General features: G+C 49.3%; 2 protein-coding genes across 4 annotated transcripts in view; both read right to left on the bottom strand.

Moving 5' to 3' along the window:
- LOC139039651 (apolipoprotein L2-like) overlaps positions 1–2,773 on the bottom strand; it is a 42,124-nt gene extending 39,351 nt beyond the window's left edge. Inside the window, exon 1 of the mRNA XM_070506956.1 lies at positions 2,635–2,773. The gene's annotated coding sequence lies outside the window, so the exon portion shown is untranslated. The remainder of the gene's footprint in view (positions 1–2,634) is intronic.
- The window catches only part of LOC106837634 (apolipoprotein L2-like), a 33,555-nt gene continuing 13,167 nt past the window's right edge, over positions 2,051–22,438 (bottom strand). The window contains exons 1-5 of one of the 3 annotated variants that reach the window (XM_044780456.2): positions 16,515–16,681; positions 9,877–9,988; positions 9,642–9,752; positions 7,015–7,144; positions 2,051–3,933 (exon numbers count right to left, since the gene is read on the bottom strand). In XM_044780456.2, the coding sequence (XP_044636391.1) occupies positions 3,096–3,933; positions 7,015–7,144; positions 9,642–9,672 (999 nt within the window). In that variant the 5' untranslated portion in view covers positions 9,673–9,752; positions 9,877–9,988; positions 16,515–16,681 and the 3' untranslated portion in view covers positions 2,051–3,095. Of the gene's footprint in view, positions 3,934–7,014; positions 7,145–9,641; positions 9,753–9,876; positions 9,989–16,514; positions 16,744–22,438 lie in introns of those variants that run through there. The other 2 variants (XM_044780453.2, XM_070506955.1) reach the window with 2 other exon arrangements.

The raw sequence follows: 22,438 nt of genomic DNA, 5'->3' as shown, positions 1-22,438 counted from the left end.
CATGAGTACACATAATAAACCACTTTCAAATATTTTGTTTTCAATAGCCATGACTCTGCGACCTTCTGGTCTAGAAGTGTTAACACCTAATTGGGAAATACCTCTCTCAGAGCATGCAAAAATGGCTTCCATGAACCAGCCATATCTAATTCCTCATGCTTCTCCATGTGTGGAGAAGCATGAGGTCGCTGGGTTGGATGTGGTAGCTGATCTTGATGATCAAGAGAAATTCACATTGTTGCTATACAGTACAGCAGGAGGAATATGAGTAGAACTCCAAGGATCCCTGAGGATTCCTCCTTGTACTACCAAAACAAGTAGCAAAGGTTAACAGAGAATTCCACAACCTTACTGAGGCAGGACCGCCGAGAGGTTCAGACTCCACAAGAATGAATTTTCCCAAAGGGAAGAGGAACATTGAGTGGAATGACCAGTTAAAAGCTTGCATCGGTGGCAGCAATGGTCAATGGTGGTTGTAGCCTCTATGATACCTCTTTGTTTCCTGTGAACATCTATATAAATATACACGAAAATGTGCAAAAATATTGAGAGAGGAGCCCAACGGAGCAAGAGAAACATTGACATCATGCCGAGGTCCTCTACTCCGTGACATGACTTCAAGATGCAGTAGGTGGAGATTATTTTTGTTTCCAAGTGGGAAGTCATGAGTGCACTTGCTGTTGTATATGGGATCACTGGATCCATAAGAGGTTAAGCAGAGTCCTTTTTATTTTTCTGAGAAGAAGAGTGCATATATGTGTCTAGAAGCCAAGGGGTTGACTGTACATAGTAGCCACAAAATCAGGTGGCTTCTTGACCTGAGACTCCCCCCAAGGTTTGTGTCCCTGTAACCCATTCCTTTTGCTCGCCCCTTGGACTGACTGATTGGTCCAAGAATATAGCCACCCAACCCAAGCTACTCTGTCTCCTGGAATTGGAAACTTTAATCAGAGAGACCAGGATTCCAGGTGTTTGAACCTAAACTATCTGTTGCCAGGGCCCACAAGCGGCAGATCATAAGTTTCTAAAGTTGGATTCTCCCTGGTCCCTGTATTTCCTGATTTATGTAGATTTTATGCTTCTTTCCATTCTCTGAACTTCCCCACCTCCCTTCCAATGGATCCACTTATGTTAGCCAGACTCAGTTTCAGTTGCTTATAACCAAAGGAATCTCGACTGCAACAAGTGCTACAGTGGAATTGCATCAAATGCACTTTTAGGAAAATGGAATTCCACTATCAGGGTTCAGGGGGAAAAGGACTGGTGGATTATTGAAAGACACACTTACTCAGTGCCGGAAACACTCAATGCCAAAGTGAAATCTGTGCAAGAAAAAGAATTATCCAAGAACTGATGAAAAATTAACAAAGAAGTGAAACACATGGTTCAGCTGATCAGGCAAGGGGGTGGCCATGACCTTGATGATATTTTGAGGAAGAAAAGGAATAATCAGTGGAAGAACTCGGGAAAACATTGGCTTATAGAGAGTTAGAGGGACTGAGGAAAGTCTTCTGTGAGGTGGTATGTACAAAAGGACATAGAAGACACTGGATGCAGTTTGTGAGTGATTTAGGAGACTCTCTGGGATTATTTTGCACGTCCTGTGTCTCTTGCTTCCTGGCCTTGGCTCCAGTCAGGGGAACCTGTTTGACACTTACATGCTCCACACATGGAGATACAGAGAATCAGCACCCGCTGGAGCAAGCCCCTGAGGGATGGCAGCAATGGGCAAATGCTTCCCTCCCTCCTCCCTGGAGAGATGATTCTGAGGCCATTCCAGGAAGGCTCCTCAGAAGGTCCTAGCAGACTCTCTTGCCCACAAGGGTGACCATGTCAAGAATGACTTTGTACTGATTTTCCCTCCTTCTCTGTTTCCCTTGCCCTAGTCCTTCAATCTCGCTCCTGGGGATCACCCCCCAAAGAAACCCTCTGCGAGAGAGCCTTTCCTCCGGCTCTGCCTTCAGGGGACCCAAGTCTACTTTAGGCTGAGTGGAGGCTTTAGGCTTTTGTGCTAATAGTAATGGGGAGCCATTGAAGAGTCGGAAGCAGGTGCTTGATAAGATCTATATTCTGAAGGGTCATTCTGGGCCAGCATGGAGAATGGGTGGGAACGGGGGACAGGGGCAGAGCCACAAGAGTCAACACAAGAAGACCATTCTGAAGCTCTTGCAGGAGTCCAGGTGAAATGTGAGGGTAGCTTGGGCGAGGCTGTTTGCTAGCTGGCTGTCTTTCTCTGTCCCTCTATTTATCACTGATCCTCTCTCACAGCTGCACACATGTCCTTGTTATCCTAATCAGCTTCACATGCCACAGGTCAATCCTGGCTCCTCGCCACTGGGTAAGGAACGTGCCTGTTCTCAGCCCAAGCCAGATGTGCACAAGCAGACCACAGGTGTTCCAGTGGGGCTTATGGGGTGTCAAAGTCTGAGGGAAAGGACCAGATGGGAGAGCCAGAGCCCAGTGAACAAGCAGGAGGAGAAATGGAGGACTTGCTCTCTGAGATCACGGAAAATAGGCTTATGTGGAAGGGAAGTCAAGCACGTGAAGCCCAGATGAGCCTGTCATTCAACACAACAAAGACTCAGTATATCAGTCCATCTTTATAGAACACAAGGTGGGGAGAGCCAGACAGACCTGCAATATATCTTGTCCAGCACCACCGCCCCAACTGATGAGAAAACTGAGGCTCAGAGAGGCTGTGTCTCTGGATTCCAAGCTGGTTGATCTCCTCGACACACTGCAAGTTTCCGTGACCTGCCACATCTGGTTTCACCTTTATTTTCTTTTTCAAATCATCCACAGTTCCAACGCAGCATTTGCAGTTTCACTGGAACTTCATTGATCTCTTAGTGCACATTCACTCCAAAGAGCACCAGTAATTTGCCAAATGGTCCACCTACTCTGCTATCATCATGACCACGGCAGCCATCATCATCACCACCACCATCAAAATCACCACTATGGCTGCCATCATCATCACCACAATCATCATCATTGTCATCATCAAGATATCACTGCCTAACAAAGATGAACCTGTTGAGAGATAAAGAACTGTTGATAATGAAAATGCAGGGCTACATGCACGACTCTGGGGGTCACAGAGCGAGGCCCTGCAGCATCTCATGGATCTGGGTGAGATTCTCCAAAATCCTCTCCAGGTCCTCAGCCTGCTGCCTCAGCTCTTCAGCTGACTCTGCCTTTGCCCCTTCATGCAAATGCTTTGACTCCATCACAAGGCTGGCCACATCCCACAGAAGGAAGACACCGGCAGTGGCCCCACCCACGATCCGGACTCCTTTGGTCATTGCCAGAGTGGTACGTCCAAGAACTTTCCTCATCAGCCTGCAGCTTTGGGCTGAGATTCTCGTAATGGTCATGAAGCAGTTGGCAGAGGCTGCTACCTGAGGTTTGCCCTTGGTTACCTTCATTGCACCGATGTCCTCCCTAATTATTTTCAGGACTTGGGTAAAATTCTTTCTTGAGGAGGCAACATGGGGTGTGATGTGATCTAGAGTTTCCTTGACTATCTCCCCTTTGTTGATGTCAGTTGACACCTGTTGACTGGCTTTGAATTTTGCTGACAACTTGCTTGAGTAGTCCACGATGCTGCTGGACATACTGACCACACCAGCTGCTGCTCCCAGCCCTATCCCAGTTGCTGAGAGTGCCAGACTGGCCCCTGCTGTCACGGGTGCCAGAGCCAGGCCAAGGATGCTCAGGATGCCAGACACAGTGCCAGCAGATTTGGCCACGACGTTGGAGATGGTGCAGTCCCTGTGTATCTTGTTAATCTTGTCAGCAAGCGCGGGGAGCTGTCTTATGCGCTTCTCAATCTCCTGTTTCACCTGAGGAAACTCATTCAAAAACTTCTCCCTATTCAGTTGGTCTATGTTCAGATTCTTCAGACATTTGTGTAGTGTGTCTGCCTCATCCCTGTAACAATGAAGGTCAAGTGATCAAGAAAGGCAGTTTGCTTCTCTGTAAAGTGGGCTTGATAAGATCTCTCCTGCATAAATCACAGAGCTTTTACTATAAATCAAATGGAAAAGAATTTTACAAATGTAGAGAATTTTTCTTTCAGCATTAAATACATGTTTTGTACATTGTAGGTGTTCCATAGTACTTATTCGATCAGGGAATAAGTAAGTACAAGTCATGTTAAGATGCTCTCAAGTACTAAGTATGTGATAGAGAAGACTTGTCACTCATGTCAACACCATCACTACCAAAGTGTTTGTAGAGTGGGAACTCCATAGATGAGCAAAGAGAAGTAGGATTGGAGCAGAGGAAACTTCGTTCAGAGACTCTTAGTGTGTAGTGAAGAATTAACCTCACCCACAAAGAGGTTTGCCCTTTGTCCTTGGCCACTGCGAAGTGATCTCTGGCCCCTGGAATGTTCTCACTGATAGGACTATCTTCGTTTGCCTGGGTCTTTGGCTGCTGGACATTCTGACAAAGTGATGCATGATGGGGCTTTGGGTCATGTGGTTCTGACCTCTGGAGGAACTGGACGTTAAAGGCATTAGTTTGACCTCCAGGAGGGACTGGAGACTACAGGTCAGCTATGTAGGCAGCAAGTGATTGAGTCCCAATAAAAACTCTGTACACTGAGGCTCAGGTCAACAAAGACTCTTCATGACATAACTTTAGTCATGAGCCCTTTCTCTGAGCCCTTTCTCTGCTTTGACCTTGGCCTTCCATGTCCTGTCCTTGCCAGGCTGTATCACTCAGGCTTAGCAAGAGTTCTGCTAAGTCAGTTTAGTGAGAATCTCTCCGCTCTTGATATCTGATCACCCTTGAGATCTGATCACGTTCCTCACCCCTTGCCTTTGATGGATAAGTCCTTGACCTGCCTCTAGCAAGAATCCCCCTACCCTCGCTGTCTCCTCTTAGGAATTTTCCATCCACCAACCCACTCATTCTGCTCATTTGCTGTAAAGGCCCAGCTGTCTCTGCTGAATTCAGAGTTGAGCCCAGTTTCTCCTTTATTGTGATAGTCTTGACATCCATTGCAACAGTCTGAAGTCTTCCTTACCATTTGAACAAGTGTCAGGATAATGTTTTTTACTTAACATGGGGAGCCTCCCTGGGTGGCAATGCTCCATGTGCACTGTCACACAGTGAACACAGGAGAGTCATGCATCCTGAGGACACAGAAGCTTCACGTTTGAAACCCTCCCAGTCTCTGCGTTATGCGTCTCTCCCTTTGGCTGATTATACCCTATGTCACTTCCCTGTAATAAAGTGTAATGGGAGCATAAAGTTTTCAGTGAGCTCTGTGAGTCCTTCTAGGGAATTATGGAATCTGAGGGTGGTTTGGGAACCCCCAAATTTGCAGTTGGTGTCCAAAGTAAGGGTGGTCATGAGGACTCTGCCTTCAGACTTTGCAGTTTGACTAACTCTGTGTACTTAGATTTTTTAAAAACCCAGAAACTCGGGGCTAGAAGGGATCTTGCTGATCATCTTGCCTGGCATCTGTTCTCCTCCAAGCCTGATGCCCTTTGACCTTCCCAGCTGAAGGTCACTGGGTCCAGCCACTGCCCCAGCTGAGTGGGAAGCAGGAAATCTGCTGGTAACCCTGCTTCCCCTCAGACTCTCCAGCCCACTTGCCTGACTCCTGACCCACCGTCCAGCACCTCATGACCTCTCAGGTGTCACCAGACTACCTCACACCTAGGCTGGTGCCAGCTTCACATGCATGCGCACCAAGGCCATGTGCCACTTTACAGAACCTCTAAGAGACTCAGGAGACTTTAAGAACCATCTGGATGACTCACTAAGACTGAAGAGACCTGCACTGGGACAGGCTAGTGGAGGAAATACTTTCCTCTTTGGTGGGGACTTGTGAGCCTCCTCAGAGTCCCCCAGTCACACAAAATTGCCAGCCACCCATTGTGATGTTGGGAGTTCTCACTAAGCCCCACGGTCTTTCTGCTAGTCAGGGGCTTCTCTGGGGTCCCAAAGGGAGTCCTAAATGGCAGTCAAGAACCTTCCAGCTCCCAGGTAGGGCATGGAGGAAATAATCCCCCAGGGCCCTCTGTGCCCAGCAGCGAGGGGATCACATCAGGGAGGGAAGAAATGTCCCCTCTCCCACTCACGGGACCTCCAGTACGTCCACAGCCTCCTAAAGTTTGTGCCCTAAGAGCATCACTCACCACACTGCAGTCCCGCCTCGATGCCTAAGCCTTCTACTAGTCCTCAACCTGGACCCACCTGGTTCCATGCTGACCCCCGGCTCAGACCCTGGTCCAGGCCACCCTGAGCCTTTGGACAAGATAATTGCACTCGGACCCTGCCTTTGACCCTGCAGTTCACTCTAAGGCCTTCAACACAATCCCATCAGATTGAACTGCTAGTCCCATTGAACAGATGACAAATCAGAGACTCCAAGACATGAGCCCAGAGCCCCAGAGCTGAGCAGAGTCAGGATCCAGCCCAACTCTGTCCAGCTGCACTGCAGCCTCCCCGCCTACGAGCCAGCAGGATCCTGATGTGTTTGCACAGTTCCTTAGACAGAGAGAGAAAGGGCTCTAGCCAGACGCCCCAGGGAGACAAACTCATTGTGTCAGGATTTTTCTGACTTGCCCAAATGAAGTCCTGCTTGGCTCTCATCTCCAGGAAGAAGCCCCTTGGCCCCATCTCCTCCCAGCAATCTTTCTAAAAGTTAACATTAATTGAGCACCTACTGTGTGTCAGCCATTATGCTGGCACTTTACATGCATTGTCTTATTTTCTTCACAATAAATTGGAACAGATGGAGAAACCAAGGCAGAGAGTATTTAAGTAACTTCTCCAAGGTCACATAACCTGCCCCCTGCAGGTTTCATCTCTTCTCAACCCGAAGCCATTCACTGTCAGCTGATGATGTGGAGGAACTATTGCTCACGGATTGTTGAGACGGGACATGATCAACCCCAACCACAGGAGACTGCCTGGAGGAGGTGTGCCTGCTAGGAGGAAACTAGCCCTGGGGGAGATCTGGCTGACATTCCTGGGACACCCCATGGAGGTCACCTTGACAAACCAGCCCCAGCCACCAGTCTCTTCCAGGCCTCCTCATCAGTCAGCTGCAGGCGCTGCAGTCCCTCTCTGCTCACTCTGTTCTGGAAACACTCAGTGATGTCCTCAACAGAGCTTTCACTCTCTAGATGGAAAGAAAAAAGAAAAAGATTAAAAGAAATTGTTCTAGAGTATAAACAATATTGAGTATTAAGGCATTAAATGTTAATGTTCCCGAACAGCTGTCACCTGGGGTATTTTTGATAGAGTCACCTGGTGTTATGGACTGAACTGCATCCTACTAAAATTCCTGTGTTGAAGACCTGATCCCCCCCGCAATGTGACTGTAATTGAAGATAGGGCCTTGAAGGAGGTGGTTAAGATAAAATGCAGTCATAAATGTGGGGCCCTAATCTGATATGAGTAGTGTCCTTACAAGAAGAGGAAGAGACAGCAGAGAGCTCTCCCTCCCTCTCTGCACACACAGAGGAAAAGCCAGGTGAGCACAGAGCAAGATGGCAGCCATCTATGCGCCAGGAAGACAGTCCTCACCAGAAACCAACCTGCCAGCACCTTGATCTTGGACTTCCAGCTGCCAGAACTAATTATCTGATTCCTGGGATCTAGATATGTGTAGGAATTCAGAATTTTTAACCTTTTAGAAGAGAATACAGAGCGCATATGTGTATTACTTAGCACTTCCAGCGGAGTCAGGGCAGCACCATGGAGACAAGCGCATTTGTGTTTCAACAGTGAAACAAAGGAATATTCACATTAAATGGGATCAATAATGTCATGACTATAAATAGACTCAAGTCAGGACAAAGCAAGATTACAGCCCAAATGAGTTACCAAAAACTGTGTGGTTTTCAGTGATTTGGAGATTATGGCTGCAGATCAGAAATTTGCACTACCACATATATGTGTGTGTATGGGGACATGACATAAAATGTTTTCCTGCTTTACACACACAAAGAGGCATTATTCTTATTTCAAGGAAGAAGAACTCAGATAGGATAAGTGACGCCCAAAGCCAGCAGGAAGGTCAGGAGCTGAATCCAAGGCCAAAGTCAAACGTTTCTTTGATGTGACTTTGAAGCCTCCTTATGTTTTAAACATTCCTGTGATTTCTGCATTCTACCATATAGTACATCTGTGGTTTTTTATTTTTTAATATAAAAGTAATGTTTCAGCCTACAGACTATTGAGTGAAACTCCCGCGCACAGAGGCTTCCTCCTGCTGGTCCCAGACGGGCAGTGGAGGGGGCTCTTTGGGTGGGTGGGGGCTGGACCCCGCTGGATCCTTGGGATCCATCTGTGTCACCTCCTCCCCTAGGCTGGTCTCAGGGGACACAGCTCCCCTTGGGCCCCTCGGAGCCCAGCCTGGCCCATTTGTCAACCAAGCCTCTTGTTTCCGAGGAGACTCTATCCTCAGGAATCCATCAGCCCGAGCCCTCCGTCCAGGATCCCAGGGCTGCTGGGGAGTTCCTGGCTTCTGGTCTGTCCTCTCCTCCCTTGTCCTTCAAGGGGACTCAGTGAAGCACTATTTGCTGTCCAGGGAGGCTCCCAGGGAGGAGGGTGGAGGTGGTTTGATTTGGTTGCCAGGGCGAGGCAGTGTTGGAAAAGAAAGCAGTTCTGAGCAAACAGGACTTAAGGGATCCTAGTGTCCACATGGGTGGGTGGAGGGCTGTTTCACTTTTTCTCTTTCCTGCTTCATCAAAGGGTGACAGGAAAGCAGAGCTGAAAGAGAGGGACCCTCAGCACTAAATTGGTGGATGTATTGGTTGGGGTGGTGGGAGGGAGTAACTGAGAGCTGGGTCTCGGGAAGGGTATTGGGGATCAGTAGATCAGCACCTGCCCGAGGCAGTCACACCTGGGAAGCAGGTGCTTATAAATGGGGCCACAGGGCAGGTGCCCTGACACAGCCACCAGGGGAGGGAATGATGGGGGAGGGGTTGGTGTGGGAGTGGGAGTTCCCCCCTGGAATTAACAGGTTCCAGGTAGAGGGGACAGCAACAACCCTTTGGAAAGACCTGCTGTGTGGCAGGCACTGGCCCAAGGACATACACACATTATATTTGATCTTCATAACAACATAAGGAAGTTCTCTCATTTCACAGGTGAAGTTAGGTTAGGGGTTCCAGGTCACACAGCTGTGAGGTGGCAAAGGGCTCCCCTTCAGGGCCCACTGCCCCTCCTGGAGAAGTTGGGCTGACAGCTGGGAATGGCCTCTGTTGGTAACAGCCGAGGGGCAGCCGGTGAGTACTGGAAGGCTGGAGGGGGTGGGAAGGCAGGAGAAGCCTCCACGGCTGCTGGTCACCTCCTCTCCCTGCCCCACCTCGGGACCCCATCTCTCCTCTCCCATATGCTGTCCCCCACCTCCCTGTGGACTTTCCTGGCCTCATTCAGTCATTTGATGGGCAGCAGGGGAGGGAGGAAGTGGGCACCTGGGCCATGGCACCCAGAGGAGAGGACCTGGAAGAAGATGCCCCCACAGTCTCATGGGGGGGACTCCCCTTGGAGGGGCTCGAGAATGCTCATCGACCCCCTTCTTGATTCTTCTGTAGGTTAACTCAGCCTGGAAGCGCCACCCTCAATTCTAGGTCACGAGTAGGAACCAGCAGAGAAGAGGAAGCGACTACCTGGGGAGACCCCACGGGCTTCTGAGCTCATGGTGTCAGCAGTGGGATCTCAGAGTTCTCCCTGACAGCTCGCCAGTCTGCGTCCAGGCTGGAAGGAGGTGTGGCTTCACCCTTGGGGAAGAAGAAACAAATTTTGGAGTCATATGTGAGCCAGCTGTGGCAACAGGGAGCAGGGAGGGGCCAGGTCTCCAGGTGTTCCCTCTGGGATGGCCGCAAATGCCAGAATGCACTTAACCCAAAGTGTGTCTCTGTCTCCTGGGCTCTGCTCACTGCTGTTGGAGGAACAGTACTCCCCTCACTTCAGCTTATTCCCGAGACAAGCCAGAGTCCTGTCGTCCTTGGGGGCACTAGGAGAAGATAATCAGAGAAGGAGATAGCCATCTGAGAAGTTATAGAAGCAGTAAAAGCAAACACAGAAGAAAATATGGGAAGGAATCTTCTGGAAATTACCTGAGCTTGGGAACAATTGCGTTTCCTGATTGATAATGGCTAGTATTGATCGAGTGCCTGTGACGTGCAGTGCTCCTACGTGTTCCCTCATTGAAACCTCACCCCCATTCCGTGCGGTGGGAGCTATTGCGGCTTTTCTATCCCCATTTACAGATAAGGAAACCAAAGCACAGATGTTACAGGACTTGCCCAAGGTCAGAAATCTGGTAAGTGGTAGCCTGGGGTCAAGGTTCAAATGCGCCTGCTGGACTCAAGAACCTGCACACCGCCTCTCCTCGCTCTGCCACCATGAGAACTGGGAATGGAGTCAACAGGAGACCAGAGACTTCAGATGTTTGAAGACTGACTGGATGGGGAAGTGATGCTGAGTAAAGAGGAGTAGAGGGAGCTGCTGTCGGAGAAGCAGAGAGAGGGCACGTAGGCAAGAAGAATGGCCTGCTAGCCAGAGCCCAGAGAGGGAGGCTGAAGACTGGTGGGAGGTCAGCCCATCCAACATTCACAGCAGCCTTACGTCTACATCAGAGGGGAGAATCAGGACAGAAAGACTCCAGAAAAAGTATGTCTGTATTTCGGTATTTAGGGACCTCATCCCTTCACCCCACAGGGAAGCCTGCCATCAACCTCCCTCCCTCTTCAATACGAATAGGCGTCTAGGATCGGATACATGAGAAAGACAACAATGTGGAAAAGGATCACTGAGATAATCAAGAAATGACACCAGAAGAAATGCATAATTTTGAAAGGAGGAAATAATTTTTTAAAAGTTGAGCCCGTGTCCTTAGGGAGATTAGAAAGCTATTTTAGACCCAGCCCTGATGGCCTAGCAGTTAAATTACGGCGCTCACTGCTTCGGTGGCCCGGGTTCACTCCCCGGCCACAGAACCACACCACCTGTCTGTCAGTAGCCATGCTGTGGTGGCTGCTCACATAGACGAACTAGAAGGACTTACAACCAGGCACTGGGGCTTTGGGGAAGAGAAAAGAAAGAAGAAAGATTGGCAACGGATGTTAGCTCAGGGCAAATGTTTCCCTGCAAAAAGAAAAAAAGAGAAGTCTTTTATTCATAAAAAGAGAACAAGATGCACTGAAGGGGGGAGAAATAATAGAACAAAAACAGAGATCTCAGTAATTAAAGTGATGTTGGCAAAATGACAAAGAACTCTCAAGAAAGGTTGGAAAGAAAGTCAAGGAAGGCTTTCAGAAAATAAAACAAAAAGATAAGAGAAGGAATGGAGCTAAGTGGGGGAGAGAAAAGTTACCAGCCATAACCATTTCTTAGAAAGTTACTTGAGAATGAGCTGCAGGAATAAAAAGTGTGTGTGTGTTTATGGGGTGGGGTGAAGGATCACCAAGAGAGAGATTCCAGGAATCAGGAAAATCAACCCAGAGAGAAGATGATCCAGGGACGACAGCTGAGTGGGCAGCAAGCCCGGAGTCAGCCGGTCCAAGGAAGTAAAGCGTTCTGTGGGGAAGGGGAATTGACATAATGCCTCACACGATGTACAGTTTGAAAGAAACTGAGGAAATGGTGAAGGCAAACAGTGAAAGGGGTAAAAACAAAGGCAATTAGAAACATCAGGGAAAACTAAAGCTGTGCAAGAAACCCGTGCAACTGTACTGTAGGGGTGAGCTCTCCGGTAACAATGTTTAAAATACCACAAAAATAGAAACACTCTTGTTTGATTGTTAACTTTTAGAACAAAATAGAGCATTGAACTATGACAACCAAATACACTTGTTGCCAATCAGTGTATAAATTAAATCACAACAGTAGCAGTTGGGAGGTGAAACTCTGAGGGAGAAGGAGAAATAACATCCTCACTTTACCACGTGAGGAGCCAAGAAATTCTGGCTGCAGCAGGGGGCATAAGAAATAAAGCCGTGAGTAAATTACTTACAACTACAAAGCTTTCTAATAGAGGAAATATAATTAGTGATAAAATGATATTAGGAGAAGGTGAGGAGTGAGTATAAGAAAAAGTATAAAAATAAGTGAAATTCTCATTTACCCTGGTAGGAAGTAAATAAATAACACCAAATTTTAAAAATCAAGAAAAAGAAAAATGCAATAGCTAATATTTATTAGCCATTGTGGTTGATGACCACTTGCTTTGCACCAGGCACTAAGTGCTTGGTATGCAGTAACTCATTTTTAGTTCTCACAAGGGCTCAGTAACCAAGGAAACGGAAGCTCAGAGAGGTTAAGCAATTTACCCAAGGCACCCAGCTAGTGCCAGAGCCGGAATTCAAATCCAGGCTGCCTGCCTCCAGAGCACACACTCTCACACTATTCCACCTCCCAGTGTAAGAATATTATGTAAAGACACTGATTAACAACCCAAAGAAGAAGCCAAAGTTTCAAAATAGTTGCTTGTAACTGGGAAGGGGGCGAGCAGAGTCCTCTGTACTAATTGATTTATTTTAACCATGCATTATGTGCTTCCGAATTCTGTCTTAGCAGAGAAAAACCAAGGTCTCTGTGCCACCCAACAGACATCAGACACTCCCGCCCTAGGCTGAAAAAAACGACTGTTTCTTCTTTGCCAGTTATGGCTTTATCCTGGTTCTGGTCTCCCCTCTCTAGAGACAAGAGTACTGAGACGCCCATTGACAGGATTGCCCTGCTTTCTGCAGCCCCCAATCTAGAGCGGGCCCCGTTTCCTCTGAGCCTCCCCGACTCTCCCAACCAAAGGCCAAATCCTAGAGTCGGCTCTTTCTAACACCCTCCCCCTGAGAGGCCCATGGTTCTTCCTCCCTGAGTCATAAACACAACTTGTTCACTGCAGGAGCGACCCCAGTGGCCTCAGGCTGGAGGCACCGACAGTGCGGATGTGGACGTATGTTGCTTCTATTGTGTGAGGAGGAAAGAATGAACAGAGGCAGCTGTCGGGTCAACAAGGCAGGCCCAGCAAGGGTGGGGACAGTCCCAAGCAGTTTCCCTTCTCTTTCCAAGCCACTGTGGCTCAGTCATTCCCAGGCACTGATCCATTTCTTGCTGCTGATCTTTGCTCTCAAACTGGATCTTAACAATTCAGTGCTTCCCACGCCTTTGATGCTCTTCTGCCCTCCAGCCCCCCTACAATTCTACCCTCCTCCAAAGTCACTGGCCTCCCGCTTGAGCTGGCAGCCTCTCATCTTAGGGCCTAGACATCAGGTATGCATTTTCTGGGCCCCTCTGCAGTGAGGGGTGACTGCATGAGCCAGTCCTGGCTATTGAGACACAAGGGGAAGTCAGCTGAGAGGGGCTTGGGGGCTTCCAGCCATAAGCGACAGGTGTGAGAGGAGAGCTGGCTGGCCCCTTCCTCCTCCTTCTGCTTTGAATGCTGCGTGACCCTGGGAGTCAGCGCAGCCAATGGAGATCAGGAGACACGAGGACCAGATCAAATACAGAGAGCCAAAAGAGGAGTGTGCAGGCAGAAAAAGCTGGATCCCGGATGACACCATTTGTAAACGGGTCTGCACCTTCGAGCTCATCCTTCCCATCCTTCTCTGCCATTCTTGGCCTGCCCCCAACCCTTGTTTTGGGCCTTAGCTGGCTGTTGATGCTCACATTGCTCCCACCTGCCTGATTAGTACAAAGGTGTTCTCCTTGGCCAGCCATTGACTGCTCTATTCCCAGGAAGGCTGTTGCTGGGAGAAGGGAGGATCCTGGAGGAAGCCCGCCCCTCCCAGATGCACGGACCGGACAGGGAGCCCTCCCATGCCCGTCAGCTCTCCTGAGCTCTCCAGGCGCAGCAGGACAGAGATTCCCACAAGAGCATCTCCCTCCATGTGGCTGCAGGGAAAGGAAAGGAGGGGCTAAGACAGGATCCAGGTCAAGCTCCTTAGCCCAGAGCTCTCAGGAGGGCCTGGCTGACCGCTCCCAACTCCTGTCTTCCTGACTCTCCCGGCCTCCACATGGCCTTGGTCCAGGTGCCTCGAGGACTCTCAGCTTCCTTGCCTCTGATCACACCAGCCTCCAGGCCTTTGCTCAGCCTGTTCCCTCCCCCTGGCATGCCTTTCCCCACCTTCCCCACCAGGTGAAAGCTGACCTCTCCTTAGAGACACAGCTCAAAAGCTGCCTGCTCCTGCTGGCTTCCCCCAGTGACTTCCAGGCTCCCCTGGAATGTTCCACTTTCCTGCTTGTAGTTCTATTTGTGTTAAGGTTCTTCAGCCGTCTGTCCCCTCCATTCGACTCTGAGCACCCAGCAGGGGTCCTGTCTGTTCTAGCTGCCCCTCCTGTTCCAGTGCCTCCAGGGGTCCCCTCCACCTCCCGGGCACAGCCTGGCTATGTCGGAGGTGGAGCCGTTACTTGCACATAAAACAACCAGCCTCTCAGGACACAGCACAACCCGAATTTCACTCCCAGTTAAGTAATTCCATTTGTTTTTCTTGTTTATCTTCTTGAAATGCTCTTTCTGGCCAAGAACAAATAAGATTATGACTCAGATTTCACACAAATTACCTCCCTGATTCAACCTACTTTCGACGGTTCTCTCAGATTTCTGAGAGCTTCCATTTATTTCTTCATGGCTCCTTACTCCACCCATAATATTTTTAGGTGAGGAGAAATAGGAAGAGAGAATTGCAGAAATACATGGGTCCCAGCTGAAATCTGAATAACGCCCCAGCCTTGAGCAGGACAGTCCAATGCCTCCCCTCCCCCAGGGGCCACACCAGGTCTGGACGGGCCTCCAGCTCCCTCCGGCCTCCCCCACCCTGGCTCACTAGCTGCTGTCTGGCGCTTTGGGGGAAGTAGGGTCCTTTCCTTACTGCCCTGGACGCTCCTCTGAAGGGACGAAAACAGTCTTGTTCTTTTCTGAGCACAGCAGGTGCCCGTTAATAACGTCCTGCTTAAAAACGAGGAAGAGGAGGATGGGAAGGAGGAGAAACAAAAAGCTTCTGCCAAAGAATGAGTAAGTAAATCCCAAAAGAATCTAAGTGCAAACCAGAAAGAAAAGAACTACCAACGTACACAAAGGAATGTTGAAAATATTGTCGAGTTGAGGAAAGCTTTCTCATCAGGACGCAAATCCCGGAACCCGTAACGGAACGTTTGGTCTATTTGACCACTTAAAAATAAAAATTTTCCTGCCGCAGCCCTCGTGTCCAGCGGTTAAGATTTGGCGCTTTCACAGCCGCGGCCCAGGTTCGCTCCCAGGTCGTGGGACCACACCATCCCTCTGTCAGTTGTCACACTGTGGTGGTGGCTCACAGAGAGAACGAAACTGATAACTAGGATGCACAACCACGCACTGAAGCTTTAAAGGAAAAAATGAAAAACCGCAAAGGGCACCATAAACCACGTCAGAACACGACGAGAGACCAGGAGGCAGTATTTACAGCACACACGGCAGGCGACAGGAGAATGTCCACAGGACCCAGGAGATCCCACAAAGCAACGCGGAAAGACTGGAGATTTCAAAAAGATTACAATTTTAAAAATTAGGTCAGAGACGTGAACAAATCATTCCAGGGCAGTGACACCCAGCGTCACACAGCTCCTGGGGGGCAGAGTGGAGGCCAACCCCAGGCCTTCTGATGCTGGTATTTAAGGGGGAAATGGGATTTTAATAGTTCAAAGGTTTCTGGGTCTGACTCTGCCTGTATAAGCACAGAGATCGAGGCTCCCACTCCCAAGTTACACTCACACGTCTACAGTAGGTTTTTATTTAAGATCACAGCCCTGCTGGCGTTCTGCAACGTGCCCCCTCACGCCCTGCGTCCGGGCCGCCTTTCTGACGCGGGGCGCACCGGACCGCCTCTCCCTTCTCCCTCACCCCCAAGTCCTGAGCACAGGGCCAGGCAGAGGGGACAAGAAGCCCTGCCATCTCCCTGCAGGGTCTCCCATCATGGGGCCCTGGGTATGGTACTCCCCTCTTAGGGCCTCAGTTTCCCCACAGGGCCTGGCACTGAGCAGGCACTCAGGGACGCGGTGGGTGGAACAACTCGGATTCGTGCATCTCGAAAGCAGCCCGCTGCCGCCATCAGCCTCAGCAGCAGCCCTCTGGGCAGCGCAGGGCGGCCAGGCCACAGGAGCAGAGGCTCGCACTCCCCTGCCACCTCCATGCCCTCTGCCTCCTCCAAATTCCCCAAAGAATGAGCAACTTGACACCCACCATCTTTCTGGGGTCACCTGCTCATGTCGGGGAGTCCAGAAGCCAAGCTGAGCCCAGGGAGCTTTGTGAACCCACCTGAGCAGTTTCCCTCCCTCTCCACTGCTCAGGGGCACAGGGGGCAGGAGGAAGCAGTCAGACGAACCGAACCAGGTTCAAACCCGGGCTCTGACTCTGTTTAACCTGTGACCTTGGGCCCACAGCCCGACCTCTCTGCGCTTAGATTTTCCCTCATCTATAAAATGGTGACAATAATCCGTTTCTTAGAGAGTTGTTGTGAGGATGGGGAGATGGGCGGGGGATGGGGGGCCTGGCCTCCCCAACTTACCAAGGAATCTTCCTCTGGCTGAGTGAGAACAAGATCCAGTTCTTAGCTGTGCAGATCCAGTCGCCATTTGTGTGTCTGTGCAATAACCAGACACATCCTCTGGGCCCAGATATACTTGGGGACCCACTAGGGAAACTGAAAGTCAATCCTCTGAGCAGCTCTTGATCAAACAAACATACTGCCCGGCACCACCCTGGCTATTTCCGCCCTCCTTGCTGACCTCCTTAAAAGAGCAACCCCAGACCTGACATTCCAGGTCCTTCTTGGCTCAGCCCTCCTGACTAAGGCTTCTGGAAGGAAGATTGGCCACGGCAGACTGTGGGACCCTCAACAAATTACTCCCCCTCTCCCACCTTGGGTTTGTTCCCAGCCCCCTCCTCCCTTCTCCTTCCACACACTCCCCAGAATGCCTGCCTCATGCACCTTTGTGTCACCACCCATTAGCACACCCCAGATGCTCACTGAGTACTTGTGGTTGCTCCTATTGAACCCCATGCCCGTGCAGCTTCTAGACTTTGCTTACATGGGTCCTTCTGCCAGGAGGACTGGCTTCCTTTTTTTCCCATTAGTGTTGTCAGCGGATTCTGACTCCTAGCGACCCCATGTACAGCAGATTAGAAGCGTGCCCGATCTTTTTGCTCCATCCTCTCATCTTCCAGCACTACATCAGATGATGCTCTGCTGCTATTCATAGGGTTTTCGTGGCCAATTTTCTGGAAAGTAGGTGGCCAGGTCCTTCTTCCTAGTCTGTCTTAGTCTGGAAGCTCTGCTGAAGTCTGTCCACCATGGGTGACCCTGCTAGTATTTGAAATACCAGTGTCATAGCTTTCAGCATCACAGCAGCACGGGGCTGCCTCAGTACCAACCAACAGATGGGTGGAGGTGTTCCTGACAAGAAATGAACCTGGGCTGCCATAGTAGGTGCCAAATCTTAACCACCAGACCTCCAGGGCTGGCTGCTTCCTCCTCTGAGAAGCCCTCCAGCATCCTCCCCGGTGGAAGCTGCTGTCCCCTGCTCTCTTCCACGGAACCTAGGGGAGGGGCCTAAGCCCACTGCTCAGCTACTGTGTCCGTGTCTCCCACTCCCGTTTTGATCAAGTCTCTCTCTAGACTTGTCCCTGATGGCAGGAACAGCACCACTGCCTTTGGGTCCTGGTGACCCTCCCGAGGAGGCCCATCCTTAGTGGTCAACGCCCTTTGGACAGAAGCAGACGTTCGTGGGAGCGAGCTGAGAGAACGCTGCTGTTTTCCACCCCGGCCTATTTCTGCTTGGTGGCAGGTTATTTTCTCTCCTAATAGAAGACTTTTGTAGTGTCATGGCCACTCAGAAAGTCTGAAAACAGAAAGCGAGTCCTGTTCCTGCTCGCTTCCTGAGCAGAGCAGCCCCCATGGACAGAGGGCAGAGTGTGAGCCAGCACTGTGCTGGCACCTTCCAGCCTTTCCTATTTAATTCTCACCTCAGCTCTAGGAGTTATCCACTCCATTTTACACATAAGGAAACACAGGGAAAGGTCCCCCACTGCAAGTCATGTGGCTGGATTGCTATTGGACTTTCCTTCTTTGCCCCAGGCAGAAGGGGCTGGGAGGGGGCCTGGAACACAGAGGCCCCCCTGATCCTTCCATCGAGGCCTGTTTCCTCCTGGGCAAATGTCCATGGGGCATCACGGCCACGTCCCTGCCAGCCTTTGAGGGAGGACAGAAGAATGCTGAGTATGAGGACACACACTGCAGTGTGGTCTGATAATCACCCCACAAAGTGGGCCAGGAATGTGGCCTGATTGTGCACATGAGGAAGCCGAGGTGAGGGGAGAGGCTGTGGATTAAACCCAGCGACTCAGGGGAGGAGCCAAGACCCAAAGAAGTTTCCCCTTTGACACTTGTTTAAGTTATTTTCTGTCCGCTTCTCCTTGTTTAAAGTTATTTCGAGTCATTTTTTCTGTAACCTCCCTTCCTCTTGGTTCTTCCTTTCACTAGCATGACTTTGCTTTACAGCCAAACACAACCACTGTGAGATGCAGAACTCAAACCCGCACACGAGGTATGGCCCTGTTATCCTAAGGACCCTCTGTTGAGAATGCAGAACGGACCCCAGATGGACATTCGAGGACTCGTTGAGCACACTCTCATGGTGGAAGAGACAGGATGAGGGCTGCAGACTCAAATTGGGGTGAAAATAAGGTGTCTTTTGTCTCCAGGGACATGAACTGACACCCCTTTTGGAGATTCTAAAGACCTAGTGACTGTAAAATAGTGACCCCAATATCACAAGAAAGGTCACCCAGGATGACTGCAGCTCCAGAGTCGGGGTCTTGGCCAAAATCCTTGGTCAATAAGCAATTTCAGCCCACTCTGAAGGCAATACCCAATCAGTGGGAAAGTAACCCAGAAATTGCTTAGGAAGGTGTCTGGCAGAAGCCACCAGCATCACCTGGTGAAGAGTCAGCAGCCAGAGGCACAGGGCCACCACCCTCACCCCACCCCTGACCCACCCAGTCTCTCTCCATCCCATGGGGAGGTGTGCATGGCTCAGACAAGCTGGACATTATAAGCTGTGTGTTCCAGAACTTGGACCCTACCTCTTTGTCCTCCCTTTGTATAGTGACAGTGGGAGTGGGTAGGGAACTTGAAGCTGAGCATGTGACAATGGGGAATTCTGAGTCAGCAGAGTGGCTAGTGGAGACAGACATCCTAGGACTGCGAGCACAGGGCAATTGCACTCCATGCAGACAGCACCTGGGGACCTCATGGGACGTGGACGGGGAGCCCCTGGTGTAGGCCACCCATTGCCAGTCTGCCAGCATCATCCAGTGGACAATCTTATTGTCCTTCCTCAGGAGGTAAAATTGGGCCCTGAGTGAGTAACAACTGTCAACTTCAGGAAGGTTTAGAACTAAATAAAAAGATGATAAATAAGATCAAACCCATAATCTTAATCTTTTTATTTGGAAGTCCAGACAAATATGTTTTTACTTTCAATGTACGAGTATCCCCCCCCCATAGGAAATTTGCATTATGCCACTTCACTTTCACAAAACACATACTTTAGTACGATGACTGCTTTTTTTTTTTTAAGATTGGCACCTGAGCTAACAACTGTTGCCAATCTTTTTTTTTCCCCTGCCTTTTCTCCCCCAATCCCCCCAGGACATAGTTGTATATTTTTAGTTGTGGGTCCTTCTGGTTGTGGCATGTGGGACACCGCCTCAGCATGGCCTGATGAGCGGTGCCAGGTCCGTGCCCAGGATCCAAACCAGCAAAACCCTGGGCCACTGAAGTGGAGCGTGCAAACTCAACCACTCGGCCACAGCGTGGGTCCCTGCTTTTTTTGTTAAAAGCAAAAGTCCAGGGAAGTGGCATAATGCGAAATTTTTGAAGGTGGGGGATACTCCAATTAAGCCATTTCTGGTTATGAAAGACCTCACAGGAGGGCTCTACCTTGGGATAGTGAGGGAAAGCTGTAGATACAATGTTTAAGAGAATTGGACACATTCTTGGAGTTAACACAATTTGGATTCCAATTTAAAACAGGTGATTAAGTAACTGATTTAGATTGATGATTTTAAGTTGAAAGGCACTCTGCTACATACTAAGGGTGTTGCAAACAAGCTTCAGCCCAGAGAGGGAGCGGCCTCAGTTCAGCAGATTCCAACACAGCAGGGGTGAGGAGTGGCGGGTGGCGGTGAAGGGGGGGCTGTGAGAGCCACACCAGCAGACGTCTCTGGGGCATGTGCCAGGGGCGCCACCAACATTTAACCCCTTCACAATCAGGACACCAAGGAGATTCTTGTATGGTGTCACTATTGTGCTAAAGTATGGCCGTAAAAAGAACAGCATCGAGCCACTATGGAAAACAGTGTGACAGTTCCCCAAAAAATTAAATCTAGAATTATCCTATGATCCAGCAATTCCTCCTCTGGGCGTATACCCCAAAGAATTGAAAATAGGGTCTCAAAGAGACGTTTGTACACCCGTGTCCACAGCAGCATTATTCCCAGTACCTAAAGGTAGCAGCAACCCCAGCGTCCATCAATGGATGAACGGAGAAGAAAAATGTGGAATACACAGATAAGGGAATATTCTTCAGTATGAAAACGGAGGGAAATCCGGACACATGTTACAACGTGAATGAACCTTGAAGACATTATGCTCAGTGAAATATGCCAGTACAAAAAGACCAATACTGTAGGATCCACTTCTATGAGGCGCCCGGGGTAGTTGGAATCATAGAGACAGAGAGTAGCCTGGTGGCGCCAGGGGCGGGGGAGGAGGATGAGGAGTCAGGGTTTGCCGGGTGCAGAGTTTCACTTTTACAAGGTGAAAAGAGCTACAGAGATGGATGGTGGTGACAGTTGCACAGCATGATGAATGTGTTTACTATCACTGCTCTGTGCACTCAAAAATGGTTAGGATTGTAAGTTCTATGTTACGTATACGTTATCAGAATAAAATTGTTAACAATATACCCTTAACAAGCCCAAATTTTCTTAAGAAAATAACAGCACTTGAGCCCTTCATCTATTTTCCCCCACATAATCACACAGGTTATAACAGCCCTGTGACGAAAACACTCACGGTCCCTGTTCCACAAAACAGAAACCAGTGTTCAGATGGGGTGAAATGACTTGCCCCCGAATGTGGGGAAGCAGGGCTGGTCTCTCTGATTTTTGTTTTGTTTTGTTTTCTGCATCATGCCATTTCCCCAGAGGGAGAGAAATCCTTAAACCCTCACATATTTGTTCCCTCAATTCTCCCCCCTTGGCTTGAGATGAGTCACAAAACCTCAAACACCACTAGAGCTGGGTGCCCAAGTCTCACCTGCACTATGAGGTGAGCCTGTGACCTGAGTCCCCGGTGGCTTAGGGAGCCGGATCTGGGTTGACCCGTGATAACTGCCTGCAACCAGCGCCGGGTGTCAACACGCTCCTGAAACAGCTCCCCTCCTCCAGGGGATCGGAAAACATCTCTGAGATGCTTCTGTCACAGAGCGCTGCAGACCCACATTAGCTTCCTCCAGGCCTCCCGCTCTTCCGCGAGCTGGGGGATTCTGGGGTATCATGCAGCCCTGTTGAATTCCCCTTCCCAGACTTTGCTGTATGACTCGGTTTCCTTGCTTGTAGAAGGAGCACATACCGGACAGTGTTACAGAGACGACGAGTTGAGACAAGGTGGGCATTCTGCTTAGCGAACAGTAGGTGCCAGATAAATAAGAATCAGTGTTTTCTCGCCATACACAAAAATAAACTCAAAATCGATCAAAGACTTGAAGATAAGTTCTGAAATCATAAAACTCCTGGACGATAATATAGGTAGTACACTCTTTGACATCGAACTAAAAAGGATCTTTCAAATACCGTGTTTTCTCAGACAAGGCAAACAAAAGAAAAAAATAAACAGGTGGGAGTTCATCAGATTAAAGAGCTTCTATAAGGCAAAAGAAACTAGGATAAAAACAAAGAGGCAACCCACCAACTGGGAGAAAATATTTGCAAATCATGTATCTGACTAGTGTTAATCTCCATAATATATAAGGAACTCACACAACTGAACAATAAAAAAACAAACAACCTGATCAAAGAATGGGCAGCGGATATGAACAGATATTTTTCCAGAGAAGATAAACGGATGGCCAACAGACACATGAAAAGATGTTCAACATCACTAATCATCAGGGAAATGCAAATCAAAACTACACTAAGACCACCTTATGCCTGTTAAAATGGCTATAATCACTAAGACTAAAAATAACAAATGTTGGAGAGGGTGTGGAGAGAAGGGAACCCTCATACACTGCTGGTGGGAATGCAAACGGGTGCAGCCACTATGGGAAACAGTATGGAGATTCCTCAAAAAACTAAAAATAGAACTACCCTATGACCCAGCCATCCCACTACTGGGTATCTACCCGAACAATTTGAAATCAACAA

The sequence above is a fragment of the Equus asinus genome, chromosome 4 (assembly GCF_041296235.1).
Source record: "Equus asinus isolate D_3611 breed Donkey chromosome 4, EquAss-T2T_v2, whole genome shotgun sequence".
In the NCBI taxonomy this organism is placed as follows: Eukaryota; Metazoa; Chordata; class Mammalia; order Perissodactyla; family Equidae; genus Equus; species Equus asinus.
Note: the sequence above shows the minus strand (reverse complement) of the source record. Positions and strands in the feature narration are given on the sequence as shown.